At 34.1% G+C, this 15160-nt stretch overlaps 1 protein-coding gene across 1 annotated transcript; it reads right to left on the bottom strand.

The window, feature by feature from the left end:
- Window positions 1-662: 662 nt before the first annotated feature.
- LOC131399290 (olfactory receptor 6F1) lies at window positions 663-1589 on the bottom strand. The gene has a single exon (XM_058533459.1). It carries the CDS (start codon window positions 1587-1589, stop codon window positions 663-665), a length of 927 nt encoding a protein of 308 aa, XP_058389442.1.
- Window positions 1590-15160: the final 13571 nt, after the last annotated feature.

The raw sequence follows: 15160 nt of genomic DNA on the forward strand, positions 1-15160 counted from the left end.
AGTCAGAATCCAGTAGTATTTTGCTTTCCTAAGGCCAACCCACTGTTATGTAAGGGACTTCTATTGTTTTAGCCAATGCTCCTGGGGTCCTGTTTATCTACTGTTCATTTTTCATTCCCTGTTTTTTAGATTACTTTGTTTACTCTCCTTGTTAAACAAATGTGGTACATTGCAATCATCAGCTTTAATATGTATCTCTTTCACTGTATTAAATAGTGTGTTGAAATAATTGCACACTTTGATTTCAGTTATCCTTTTATTCATTTAACTTTTTTCTCTTACACCATATTTCAAAAATATAGTTCTCAAAATTTTCACTTATGTGATCAAAACAATCTTTAAAAGGGATAAGAATTTAGAGTTTATTTAGTAAAACACCCTTCTCATAATCTATGTGGACCTCATTTTATAAATAAAAGTCAAGGACAAATTTAATTTAGTATATAAAATTCTTTCTTAAAAAAAACAGTCTAGTTTGCTTATATCAAAAACTCATTCTTATCATAGATGAGAAACTAAAGCAAGTATTTCAGTTTTTCTGTTAGATTTTTTTTAGTTCTTTTATCTCTCTGTATCAAGGAAGATTTGTCCTTCATATTCTTATTGGAACCTCTGCACAAATATGGAGACAACGTGCAGAGATCTGTTTTGTAGGTGGTCGTTTATTTTCCCTTCCACTTCTTCAGCAGAGTTTCTCTTACTTCCTTGTTTCGGAGAGTGTAGATGAAAGGGTTTAGAACTGGAGTCAACACAGTATTCAGGACATGAACAGCTTTGGTCAGATCCAAGGCCTCTTTGATGGAAGTGCGAACATGAAGGAAGATCGTAGACCCATACCAGATGAGCACTACAGTGAGATGTGAAGAGCATGTGGAGAAGGCTTTGCTCCTACCACTGGCTGAGGGGATCCTGAGGATAGTGATGATGATGTAGATGTAGGAGACCAGGGTGATGAGACATGAACTGAGGATGACCACAAAAGCAATCACAAAGGCCGTGAGTTCCACTGTCCTTGTGCTGGTGCAGGCCAGGGCAATCCAAGGTGCAATGTCACAGAAGAAGTGGTTGATGGTGTGGGGGCCACAGAAGGTCAGGTTGCTGATGAGGGCTGTGGGAACTGCAATGGCCAGGAAACCACAGAGCCAGGAGCCCATGGCCAGCTGTGCTGAGAGCAGGCTGCTCATGATTACTCCATAGTGGAGAGGATAGCAAATGGCCAGATAGCGGTCATAAGCCATGGCTGCCAGGAGAAAGTACTCTGTGCAGCCCAGTGAGAAAACAAAGTACATTTGCAAAAGGCAGCTGGTAAATGATATGATTTGGCTTCCCCCAAGTAGAATGGCCAGGGTTTTGGGGACTGCAGCTGTGGTGTAGCAAATCTCCAGGAAAGAGAAGTTGCTCAGAAAGAAATACATGGGTGTTTGTAGCTGGCGGGAGGTACTCACCAACACCAAGATAGCCATGTTACCACTAACTGTGAGGATGTACATCACCAGAAAAAGCATGAAAAGAAAGAGCTGGAGGACCAGGGACCCAGGAAAGCCCAGAAGGAGAAAATCCTTGGGGAGAGTTTCATTCTTTGTGCCCATTGAAGTACTGACATAAACCAGGAAACAGTCCACACACAGAGGCCTTTGACGCAGTTACATAGTCCTAGAAAAATAAAAAGAAATGGACTCATGAGACTCCAGAATAACTGCATGCAGACTGACAGCCTAACATTTGTTGAGTGCCTGCTCTGTGCTTGGAGCTATATGTGGTTAATATGTCAGTTAATTTAATGAAATGGAGAGATTGTGTTGTTTTAATCTATTAACAATTCAAGAGACTAATGTGCAAAGAATTTAGCAGTTGTGCAAAGATTGTACCCACAGTTACACTTCAGATCCAAGATCCAATTTTAGTCTTTCTACCTCTATCATCCTGTTCAAGCCATGCCCCAGTTTAGCCATAGATTACATCTAAACACACAAAAGGCTGACCATTTCTTGGTGACTCAATTCACTACTTTGTTAGTAGACTATTTTTGTACAATTGTTAAATGAAAACATGTATCATTTTGTTTGTCTAGAAATAGGCTTCCCAAATGTAGATTCTAGTCACTCTCATGTTTGGCAGTTATAGCTTCCCAATTGATCTTCTAATTTACAAGCTCTGACCTAAAAAAATAATGTTCAGAAGTAAACTATAAAAAGTAAAAGAAAAGAAAAATGTTTCAAAATTGTTTTTGTCTTCTCTGATCTTTATCATTTCATGTTTAAACCTACTAATGTGCTACATTCTTCACAACAAAAAACTATCTCCATATTGAACAATGCACTTAAGACAACTGTTTTCCATATCTAGGTCATCCTGATGCTCATTTGGGAGTGAGTGCACTAAGAACAGGCTAAAAGGAGAAAATAACTTTGAAACTAGTTATTTTTTTATAATAATTCTTCTAGATTATTTCTGAATGCTTGTCTTAAGGACAGAACCTATAAATTAGATCAGTTGGGAAGCTATTATTGTTAAACATGCAAGTGCATAGGACCTACATCTGAGAGGCAGATTTTTGAACAAAGACATGATGGACTTTGGTGCCTTCACTTTCCACATTCCCTTATGAAGAAACGTTCCCTCTCTCCATCCTCATGCATCACACTCTTACACGCTCCAACGGCAAATGTCATCTCCTCTATAAATCTCAGATTTATTACACATATCCAGTGTCAACAAGCATACTTATACTACAGATGGACCTACAAAGTAAATGGGTCCGTACAGCGGGTAGACATCATTCATGGCGGGAGATTTCAAGGTCATCTAGAGCAGTAATCCCAGGTTCTAATGGGGATGTGAATAACTTATTGGTGATGTCAAAAGATTGGTGATGTCAAAAGATCCCAAATCAGTCATCTGGGTGGGGACTGTGATTTTGCATTTCACACAAACTTCCAAAAGGTATCCCTGGTGGGGACCCTACACTGAGGAGCAAGGGTCTAGCATCCTTCTAATTTTGTGAATAAAGACTATGAAGATCAGGGTGAAGACATGGCTCTCCTAAGCTTTACTTTTGGGTTATGTAGTAAAGGATCTAGATTATTAATTAATTAACCTAATAAACAAAAGCATAACTTAGACATTGAGGGTGAGACAGAAAAATAAGGAATGCAAAGAAAAGATGTTCATTAACAATAAATGCTAAATAATGTTTTCCACAAATTTCTTAAAGCTAATATGTTCCAGCATCTGTATGACTCATGGCCAACCAATACATGTAACTGTTTTCTCCTTCAAAGTACTTATGGCCATTGCCAATGTGTTTAGTAACGTCCAGTTGTTCTTTAAAAGGTAGTAAAGGAGCCGCCATGTAAATATAGACTCACAGTAACAGTTAAGAGTAGTCAAAATACAGTGAATGCATACTTGGCAGTCACTAGCCGCCTATTTAACGTGATCTTTGTAAATACTAGTAGTATGGTTTTATTGTCATCCTATTAGTTTTACAGAAGAGAAAATTGAAATGCCAAAAAAAAAAAAAAAACTAGAGAAGCTGCCTAAGTGAAGCTGTGAGTATCAATTCTAGAGATCCAACTCCAGAGCCACAGTACTTTGGACCTGCTGCTTTCAGAGACTTTTTAAAAATAAATCTCTATCATATCTGATTGGCAGGTTCAAAGATGGTATTTTAATTTATATTCAAATAAAAATCACTGGTCAAATTTATTTCTAAAATCTATTAGTATAAAATGATTCTATCTTAAATTGTATAAATAAAGTGAATAATCATCATTTTCCATTTACAAAAATCAAAAATCAATTTATGATGACTGAAAATTAGAGAATAAATAGAATATCTATTACTATATTATGCAATGGCCCTTTTAGATTTTACTTTCACTTATGATGAATTTTTCAGATAGCATGTTAAATAATATTTTCTTGAAGCATGTGATGATTACGCCCCACCTTTGAAAACCTGTATATATTGCTCTATATTTGAGTGTTGTTGGTATTAATTTTAAGGTGGCCTATATGGGACTTTATGCATATAACTTAACAAGAGTTAAAGAAAAAACGAGAAAGAAATAATTTGAGTTACTAGTTTTAATAAATGACCTTTTGAGTTTTTGAATTAAATAGGTTGAACTGTTTTATAAGAAAGAGACTAAGTATTTTTAGCAGTTTACTTACAGAGTTTAATAAGTAATTTTAATTTCTTAAATTTGGAAAATGATTTTGAATACACAGAAAAGTATTTTTCATAAACATGCAATATTTTAGCAAAAATAGCTACATTTATATAGTGTCTGAATCATAGGAGATTTGAGATACTGATTGAATGATATAATGGATCTATTATACAGCACAAATTTGTGACAACAAATTTACCCATTCATTGATGAAGCAATAGGTAGAACATTTGAGTAGAAGATAATCCTGTTCACTTACCCAGTTGTAATTCTTTCTGCCATAAATAGAAACTCCATAAACTTTGTCTTTTGACTTGACTTTTTCCTGGCTTTTTATTCCATATTTTCTGCATTTTAAGATATTATATTTTTACTGCAATCATTCTATCTCCCTCTCTTCTTTTTTATTTGGTTATCTTATTAGTTTATAGTACACATCTTTCTCTTAACATTCATTACTCTCTGACTAGCTCAAGCTTCCAAAGTCTTTGAAACTAGTTCTCAGTATTTTCCTGTTTCCTTTTATCCTTTCATTCTGATGCTGTCCTGACCTAGTTACCTTCAACTTGCCTTTTGGTATTTTACATTTTCTCTACTTCACTCTTCCTCATATTGAGCTCCATAGTAAAAACATTTTGCTATTAAGTAATTATTTCTGTGTGCATGAATCTTCTGGGGGAAGGTGACGTTAATTCTCTCTCTTGAGTACTCAAGCCTAGCTGAAAAAGACATGGCTTTTTGTTAGATGTTTCTAAATGGGTGGTTATGGATTTTTTCAACCGTTTGTTTTAAAGAAATAAACTGTAAAGTTATTGGATGGAACAGTAAAGGGGTATTTCTTTGGGTTATAAATATGTTAATCTAGGTCTTTTGTCTTCCTGAGAACTCTTAGCAAACGCAAATATCCAATGAGTTAAAATAACTTGTAAAAAAACTTCTTAAAAGGAATCAAGCAGAATACAATGACAGAAATTACTTTAAGAAAAACTAAGTAATATAAAGCACGTTATAATTGAAAATTTAAAATTAGATCAGAATAAGAAAATAAAAAATCTGCCCGGCTGTTTCTCAGATGAGAATAATAGGCAAATAAAAAGCCAGCTGAAAATATAACAGGGAATAATTTCACCCAAAGATAAATTGGATTTTTAAAGTGTCATAAAGACGTCCTTCTTTGAGAGATTAGTGTTTTCTTACTGACTGAGATACTTTCTTCTTTAAAATCTTAGATTTTCAAAGACTTTGATGTTTTAAATTATACGGGTAAGAGTGAAATATGCCACCCTCCCAGCAGTACCTAATTTAATTTGAAACACACACACAATCTCACTTTCTGACTCAGATTCAGAGCTTCAGATAAGAAGTCTCTGGACACAAAATTCCTCATGTATTTTAAGCTTGTAGTTCCAAGGAAAAGAGCCTTTCAATCCAGTTTATAGTCCAGATATGATGTTGACCTTTACATGGAGCCTTGCTTTGGACTGAATATATAAAAATCCTCCTTCCTTTAAATTTTACATAAACTCCACCCTTCCTCCAAATCTACAATAACTCTCCCTTTTATTTTTGCTAATGAGACACACATGACCCTTGTCATTTGTAGGCTTTGTTATTGCAGTGATCCCATAAACTTGACTTGGCTGGACTAGAGGTGTGTCCCTAGTGGTCTGGCTGATTCAGCTAGGACAGAACTAAAGGAAGAGTGAAAACACATGCCATGGCCCATCTATAAAAACATTTTCTGAACTCTAAAAAATTCTTCATGTCCAATCACTCGCAAGCTTACAAATCGTGCTAGACAATTCAATTTTATCTTCAAAGTACATCACCATCTATATGTTGATAGCATTCACTAAGAATAAACGCACTGTACAAAGTAATTTAAGGGGTAGAATATATATGACAGAATTTCTAGTTCTCCTTTGTGGTTTTCTCTAACATGTTTAGTTTAATTTTGTTCATGTCAAATGGTCTGAAAATATCTTATACAGTATCACCACCAATGCTTAATAAAACTACACTTATTTCATAAGAATTGGAAACATGATGAAAACTAGTTAATCAGAATAGGGACTGAATGCTTCCCAGTTGAAAGAAGTTTTAAGAGGGTCTTCAAGCAGAAGAGGATTTAAAGAAGAGTATTTTCAGTGGGAAGAATAATATTCTTTAGAAAAATGAGGTAGTAGTTAACTTTTTGGCCTGAGTGAATTGTTCAAGTTAAAGAGCCATAAAAAATAGGAATCTTTAAAATAATATGGAAATCAAGAGAAGAAAGTTTTAGTTTAATACATAAATTTAAAAAGTATCATATTCAGACATTGGCCAAAAGTATCAAAACTACTGTATACCACAGTCATTTCATAAATTTTTCAGTGTCATAGTTTTGCAATGTCCTATTCTTAAGAATAAAGACTTGAATTTTCAACAATAAAACATTTAAATCTTTGTATTACAAAAATTTATGTTGATATTGGAAAAATTTATAGAAAAAACCCACTGTGGAGTAATTTTTGGTAAACATTATGAAGGGCAATTTAGGGACATGTATAGAAGCCCCCTCTGCACTGAACAATGATGCCAGCACCCAGGTTCTGGTACAATTGCTAACAATTTTTTTTTACTGTAATTTATTCTTTGTGTTTGTATTCATGAAAATCATCTGTGGCAGGAATGGAAAATAGGTTTCTCTCAAGTGTAACTTCATTTAATTGGCAATGACTTATATCAGAAGGACTGTAGACAGATGAATTCTCTAGAGGAGGAGGAATGGGGTGCACCAGTTTTCCATCAGATGTCAGCATAATGACTACTCTGAGGCAAGCTACAGGGTGGCATGAGAAAATAAGCGTTGATAGGATGCCCTACAGCTGTTCCTTTATAAGACCACACCAACCTACCGAGTAGAGGGGATGTTTATATCATAATTACTCTACCACCTTTCGATCATAGCCTTTTTAAAACCTCAATCACTTATGTATCAACAAATTTACTTTCCTAAATTATTCCAGGTGAAGTGACAATTTTTTTTACATTTTCAACTATTATCAACATTGATATATGCTTTTGTTTCTAAACTGAATTTATATATTTTACATAATTAATATACAGAGTAATGCATTATATGACAACACCACCATTTACTAATGTTTTCTTGTCAGTGGACAATTAATTTGCCTCCAAATTTTCAGGATCAGAATCTATTTTGCAAAAACAAGACTAGGCCACTTCTCTCTGAAGACAGTGAGAGTAAACTCTTAAAACTGAGGATGAAGGAGTTAAGTTTCCCTTGATTAGGATGAAACTGTGTCTGCACGCACAAGGTTAACATGGGAAGCAAAGTAACCAAAGTTTCTACTCTTGCTTTGCAGAACAGCATGGGGACCGCTGATAAGAGAGTAGCTTGCTGAGGGCCCTCTGCCTAAGCATCATGCAGGAGCATTGAGAAGCTAGAATGACTGATTGTAAACCTCACACATCATAAGAAATATGAAAGACAGTCACCCCTGTGAAAAGGACTCTTAGAACTTCAGCCCCAAAGGCCACATGCTCCCCTCCCTGTTTTATGCTCACAATGTGCTTTGGGAAAATGCTTAGAACTGCAGGTAGGCAAACTAATCTGTAACCAGTAGAAAGAATAACTTGTTAACAGAAAATTTGTGTCCTCTACCAAAACTGTTCCTTCTGTTCCAGATAAAGAAGTAACTGAGGCTTTCTTAGATTCCCCAGGAACGTTACATTCAGCAGATCTGCTATGGAGAAGTGCACAATGTTCTGTGGTCATCCAGCATGTGACATTTCTGAGCCCCCCTCCCCAATCCCACTTGCCTTATATAAGTCATTTGCAAATCACTTCCCTTTAAGATGGCTTTTTTAGGACAACAGTCTGCCACCTTCTGATATGCTAGCTTATCACTTGTTAAAGGTCTTTCCCTACCACCACCTGTTTGGCCTTTTATCTTGCAGTGAGCAGATCGAACTTGGTATTACTTTCAGGGAAATACACCTAGAAAGATTAATTATCGAGTGAGACTGTCTTCAACTTCTCTAAATAGTGCCAATTTTTCTTCAAAGCATTTAAAGAAATTTACATTCTGGGTCTTTCTCATCTCTACACATTGTTACCAACACTTGCTAGTATCAGTACTTGAAAGTTTTATTCATCTGATGGCTATAAAGGGGTATCTAATTTAGATTTTAATATGTTTTTTCTTGATTATTAGGGAATTGACCACCATTTCAATGTTTATTTGCTTTCTAGCTTTGTTTTTATGAATTTTACATTTATATACTTTGTTTTTAATTAAATTATTTGTCCTATTAAATTACTTTATAGTAAGTATTATATATTCTAGTAAGTGATTATTTGTTATATATTTTGTGAACATATTCTCTGAGACCATCCTTCCTTTTTTCAACATTGTTTATTGTGTTATTTGTCCTGGAAAAAATTTTAAACTTTTGTGCAGTCATATTTACAAATAATTTCCTTTAGGACTTTTGCTTTTAGGATTTGTTTAAGTAATTCTTTCCTGACCATGTCAGATAAATAGTCTATTTTCTTTTAAATATTTTAAAGTTCTGATTATCAAATTTAGACTTCCAATTCATTTGAATTTTTTCCATGTACAGTGTAAGGTGGACTTTTAAAATATTTAATTCTAATTGTGTCAACATCATTTTCTTATCTAGTTTTTCCTTTGCCACTGATGTGTAATGCCTTCTCTGTCACATTCTAGTCCACATTTATGTATGGGTTGGCTTCTTTTTCTGTGGTTCATTTGCTTTCGCAGGGGAGAAAAAATTTTCTTCCCTTCTTGGTTCTTTGTCTGGTCTAATAATTAGATTGACATAAGAAAGATTAACAAGAGAAAAAAATTAACTTTCTACACATAACTCCAAAAATATGAGGTTCCCTAACAGTCAGGCAATTGAGTTTTATATGCCATCCTGAGCTAAAGAGAAGGGTAAGGGTCTGGGACTTCAAAGAAATAGAAAGACAATTCACTGGAAGATGGGAAGAGCAAAAGTTTGGAAAACAAATGTTTGCCATGCCATGCAGATAAGTCTTTGCGATGTGAAAAGTTATCTCTGGTAAAAGTTCTCTTCTTGTTAGAGGCCCCCTATCTAAAATCTTTTAGGCAGTTAAAGAGGAGGTAAAAATGTCTCCTTGAGTCTGTTGGGGCTTCATTTTTTTCAGCTGGAAATAATCCACATACCAAAGTGGCCCTTTCTGGAGTGGCCTGCCTTGAACCCCGTCACTATCACTAGACAACCACATTCTTTTAATGGCAATGATATTAGAGAAATCTTGGTATCTGTAAGGCCTTTACTTTCTGCTTCTTTTAAAAAAAATTATTTTCATGACTCTTCACTTATTAACATAAATTTAAAACAAAAATTTAAATTTTGTATTAAACTCTTCTAAGATTTCAAAAATATTGAATGATAATTTGGGGAGATCTGACACATTATTGAGTCTTGTTATCCCTGTACATGGTATATAATACAAGTAGTCTCATTTTCTTTGTATCCTTAAATAACTTGAAAAATATTTTCCAAAAAATAGTATTATCCTGAAGAGAGTCATTTCCTGATACCTTACAGTTTATAATGGAATTGTGAATATGTAATGCATCTTTAGTCCCTTTTTATCTAGGACTCTCACTTGGCCATTCTCCCATAAAATGTTGAATTTTGAACAGTCCAAATCAGGCTCTTGTACAATATTCCACACTCTGGATTTCTCCAATGGTTTTCCATATGGTATTATTAAATGTGTTCTTTTATCGTCTGTTTTTCTGAAAACTGGAAGTTAGAGCTGAGGTTTGATTAAAATCAAGTTAACCATTTTTGAAAACAGTACTTCAAAGGTGATATGTTCTACGTATTGCAACATCAGGAAGCACATAATGACAGGTAGTTTTACTGTTAATCATACCAATTTTGATCATTCAATTAGGAAAATTACCATTGATTCCTTCCATTGTGCATATGGAGTAGATAATTCAAGGTTAAAATTTGTGTAGAGGACCAAAAGTATATTTTTCCTCTACTCTTTCAAGTTCTTGATTAGGAGCCATATAGCAAAAGACAGATTAACAAGAAAAAGGCATACACATGTACTTAATATAAGTTTTATGTCACATGAGAGTCTTCATAAGGAAATTAAGACCCCAAAATATGATTAAACTTGAGTGTTTCAAGTTAAGCTTGATGAAGAGTGAAAAGTCTTGGAAATATATGATATTAATGAAGAGTATAAACTAGGTGTAGCAAACTGGGAGGAAACTTAACAAGGACTGCTCATTCAGATTCCTCTCTGTTTCTCCTAATCTTTAGAGATAAAGACAGTCCTTCTCTCTGGGTATAGGGAAGGCATCTCTCACAAGATCATTTATAACCTGCTTCGGGGGAAACGTTTAAACATTCCACTTCTTCCTACACCTGCCTTTTCTCAAATTGCTTCAGCTTTACGTTTTCAATACGTCAGTGAGCCTTACCTGGGGTAGTATGTCCTGAATCTTTTCATTTCCCCATGTGAAATTTCTCTAAGTCTCATAGTCCAGAAACTGAGTTGGTAGAGTGTCCCCTAAACCATTGAATCAGTCTCAGTCCTGAGAATTATTCAGTCTAGACAAATAATTGTGTCTCATTTCAGGAGGCAGTGTTCTAGGTGGGAGGAGGTACCTAACCTAAGTTAGATCTCTATATGGTGAGAATAATTAGGCGTGTAATGAGGGATATTTCTGTTGAAACAAAAGAAAAACAAAGGTTAATAGTTGAAACAAACTGTAAACTCAGTTTTTGAGTCCAGAAAGCAGTCAGTCAAGAAGATTTCTAAGTGATAGGGTTGAAGCATCCTCCGGTAGAGCAAAAACAGGCAGTGGCAATCTGACAGATTTTCCTGGTTTGCAGTTTGAATGTCTAGTATGTCATTATGTGTTCTGGTCACTTTTTTATTGAGATATAATTGACATACAACATATTAGTTTAAGGTGTACAATACAATAATTCATTATATGTATATATTGAGAAACAATTACAATAAGTCTAGTTAACTTTTTGAGTGGCCCATAGAGAAATAGGCATAAAAATTGTCCAAATATAAGCTGTTGTGGTGATTCGCTGAAGTTTGCATCAAGCTGTTCAGCTTGAGCTTGCAGGGCTTTGGGAAAATTCAGTTTTAATTTTTCGCGATTCCAAGTCAGAAGGGTAGGAGCAAAATTGGAAGTGTTAGTTTGGAAAGTTCTAGCCAGACATTGGAGGGAACTAGAAGAATTCAGGATACAGTCCAGTTTATAGGTAGATAACATATGTCAAAGACAGTAAATAGGTCTATAAGTTAATATGCACAAGGGTGCGATATAGTTTTTTTACTGAAACATAATTTTTCTTTCTACAGTCACGCTCATTTCTGTCCAAGATAGTCTAGTTAAGACTAATTTGCTTGTAAAGTAATGCTAGTATCAGTAAAGTTGGTCTGATTATTTACATAAGTACAGCAAGTATAGTGATGATCATATACACTCTTTTTTGAGTTTGCTTTGCTGGAACTTTTTATAAAGAATATTAGATTGAACTTTTAAAAGACTCTCCAAGCTAGGATGTCAAGCCAAGGACTCACCATCAGCCTTTGCCAGCAATATATATATAGATTTGAGTGAATTAATCTCTTCTTGAGGTCCCCAAAATATCCTGAGTTTCCTGGGCCTGCCACAAAGTGGTCTTCCTTGCTCACCTGTATGGCTCGGAACCCTGTAAGCAAAGTGCAGGCCAGCTTTTCCAAGGAGCCTTTAAAATCATTTAGTCCTTAAAGTCAACCTTAGTTCTGTAAAGTTGTCTGGTCATATCTGACTCTATGTATCATTCTTAAATAAGACATTTCAGTCAAAGCCTTGATAATATAACCAATGTTTCCAAGTGTGTCCTGGTACATTCTTATTAAACTTATGCAAGTAACTTTGTTGCCATGAACATAAAAATACTAAGAGTTTTTAAATTCTGGAATGATAAGATAGGGAGAAAATAAATGGCCTTATCTTGATTCACAAATGTACACTTTACCAAAATGCTGTATGTTGTAGATAACTTAAGAGAGAGGAGAAAAATGTTTCCTTACATCTGGGAAAAAATCTATTAAAGGACTATAAATGTTTCAAACAAAAGTTATAAAAAAATTATAATTGTCACTATCAGTTTAGTCGGTTCCATGTAATTAATTCTTATTCTGTTTAATTTTGGATTAGCAATTTTATAAATCCATCAGCTTCTTCATCGGTTTTGGAAATTCTTACTCAGATCAGAGGTTGTTCTCAAAAGTTATTCAAGTGATGCCTCATGGAGCATTTTTGCCTATAGCTTTCAGAGAAGTATCAAAGTTTACTCTGAAAGGAAACACTTTCAGAGAAGAATCAAAGGAAAACAATAACCACCTGTGTATAACAAATACTTAAAATAGCCATGGTTACATATATGAGGAACATTCATTTGATAAGAAATTTAGTTATTTTTATGTCATACACTATTTTAACAGTAACCAGGCAATGAGGGTATTGATATGTTTATATGAACTTCATTCAATTTTTGGAATAACTTTGTTAATAACATATCGATTTATGTATCACCTGAGAAGGGTTATTATTACTTCTTATTTGACAATAGTTACACATAACTTAATAAACCAAATAAAAATAATTAGTTTAACATCTCTCTTTTATGAAGTGAGAGACAAATTCTTTAAGATATTTCAGGAGCCCTCTTGGAAATCTCAATGTTAGATCAAGGTCAAAATGAATCCATTTAGAATTTGATATTGGAAAGTTGTCAAAAATATCAAAAAGTTTGAATATTTGATTAAGTAGGATCACTGATCATTATGAAACAACACTTAATTATTTAACCAAAGTAACAATGAAATAATTTAAAGGTAAATAGAAAAGATTACATAGTTGTGAACAAAACTTAGCTTTTTTTAATTTTGAGAAGGCTTAATTTTCTTATGTCATCATAGACTTGATAAAGACAACACGAAGCACAGGAAATTATTCAAAGACACAAATCTTGGTTTCTCAGACAGATTGCTGTAAAGATATAGAAAGCCTCTTTTTATTTTATAATTTCTTATTAAAAGCAAACAGTTAATTTAAGAAAATTTTGTAATTTTAACAGATAAAGAAAATTAAATTGTAGTTTTGTGTAAGCACACTATTTATACAAAGCTTATTTTTAAATCCTTTATAATAAATTTATTCACTTTCAGCCAGTTTGACCACCAAAGATAATGTTCTCTCTTCTTTCTCTCTAATCCCAACGTTCTGTATCCATTTAGTTTTTGTCCCTTACTCTCCTCTTTCTTTTTTAATTCTTAAAATCTTTAAAGTAAACCTTAAATGAGGAGAAAATTTGGAGAACTACTCCAAAATGGAGTAGAATGAGTCTTTTAAAAAGTATGCTATTTTTTCAGGTGCATCATATTATTGAGAATTTGTTTTAATTTAGTTAAATTAATTTAACTAATTTTCTTTACCTATATTACCTGTGTTTTCTCTTTAGCGTGGGTAGTATTTCTGAAGAGTCATGGAATGTGTTTTATTTATTTTTTTTACATTCAAGAATATATCTTTTTTATTTTTAATTGGTAATTTTTTGTGTTATCAGTCCTTTGCAAGTGTAAAAAACTGACTATAAGATCCAATTATGGGTTGAAGCTTGGCCACTGGCAAACTACACTTGAGTGCATGGTGAAGGGCAGTTGACTAAACTGAACACCTTTTTAATTCCACAAAAGATGAATCAAATTTTGGGGAACTAGATATAACTCTATGATCCCTAAAATATCCCAGACAGATCACTTGACTTTTAAGAAGATATTCATCTAATTGTGCATCAGAGAAACATGCCACTATGTGTGAAGGCTGGAAAATGTGTCCAAACTAGGGGAATTTTAAAAATATAGAACGTGTTACAAACATAGAACAACAAATAAAAAGCCCTCTTTACCCTGGCATCAAACATAACTCATGGTTAATTATAAAGTGAAAACAAGCCACAGTACAGTGTATATACTATGTTAGATTTATGTGTAGGAAGTGCTGTAAATTCCTAGTTATTTTATATGCCTTCTGCCCCCACCCTCCCACAAAGAAAAGTCAGAAGAATATCAACAAACACTGGGTCACTATACAAGAAACTGTTTTAAATTGTTTACCTATGTAGGCAAAGGAAAACAATGTAGAAGGGAAAAGTGAAGTATTGTAATTTTTAAATATTTACCTTCTTACATTGTCATGATTTTTGAAACACATGACAAAATTTATTCTTAGAAGTGAAATAAATTAACTCAATTAAATTCCATATAATCACATGGATTATGTGAAATTGTAATTTAGCAAAATTTGAGTGAAAGTTATATGATGATTAGAAGAGATAGTTTAGAGAGCCTTGAGTTTTTCCAGTGAGTTCAGGTATGTTACTTCAGGAAAGTGATACCTGAGGGGAGTTCCTGAAGTAAGAGTACCACACTCTGATGGCAATAGGAAGGAGAGCCCAGTGGAGTGAGCAACATGTGTCATGGCATGTGGGGAGAAGTGCATGGTGAATGTATCATGATAAGACAGTCTACTAAGGCTTTAACTTTGATGAGAGAAGGAACAAGGAAATAAGAGAAGGCGAGGCCATACAGGGCTTCTAGGTTAGGATGAGTGATTTAGTTTATTTTCTTAAAGCAAGATAAAGACATCAATCTATTTTAAGCAGGAAGAAATCGTGTTCTGATTGACTTTATAAAATGTCTACTTTAGTTGTGGTATGCAAACCTCATTGGACCATGTCCTGAGAGGAAGGGGTCAGATCCTTGAGGGAGATACTGTGATATCCAAATATGGACATATATAGGTCAGATTCTGGTATTGTATAGGAGATAAAAATATGTTGATGCATTTGAAAAGAATTTGGTAGCAAAAATAGGAATTTGTGATGAATTGGTC

This window comes from Diceros bicornis, chromosome 37 (assembly GCF_020826845.1).
Source record: "Diceros bicornis minor isolate mBicDic1 chromosome 37, mDicBic1.mat.cur, whole genome shotgun sequence".
In the NCBI taxonomy this organism is placed as follows: Eukaryota; Metazoa; Chordata; class Mammalia; order Perissodactyla; family Rhinocerotidae; genus Diceros; species Diceros bicornis.

Excerpts from the sequence above, each read along its gene's own strand:
- LOC131399290 (XM_058533459.1), bottom strand. The coding sequence starts at position 1,589 with ATGGGCACAAAGAATGAAACTCTCCCCAAGGATTTTCTCCTTCTGGGC.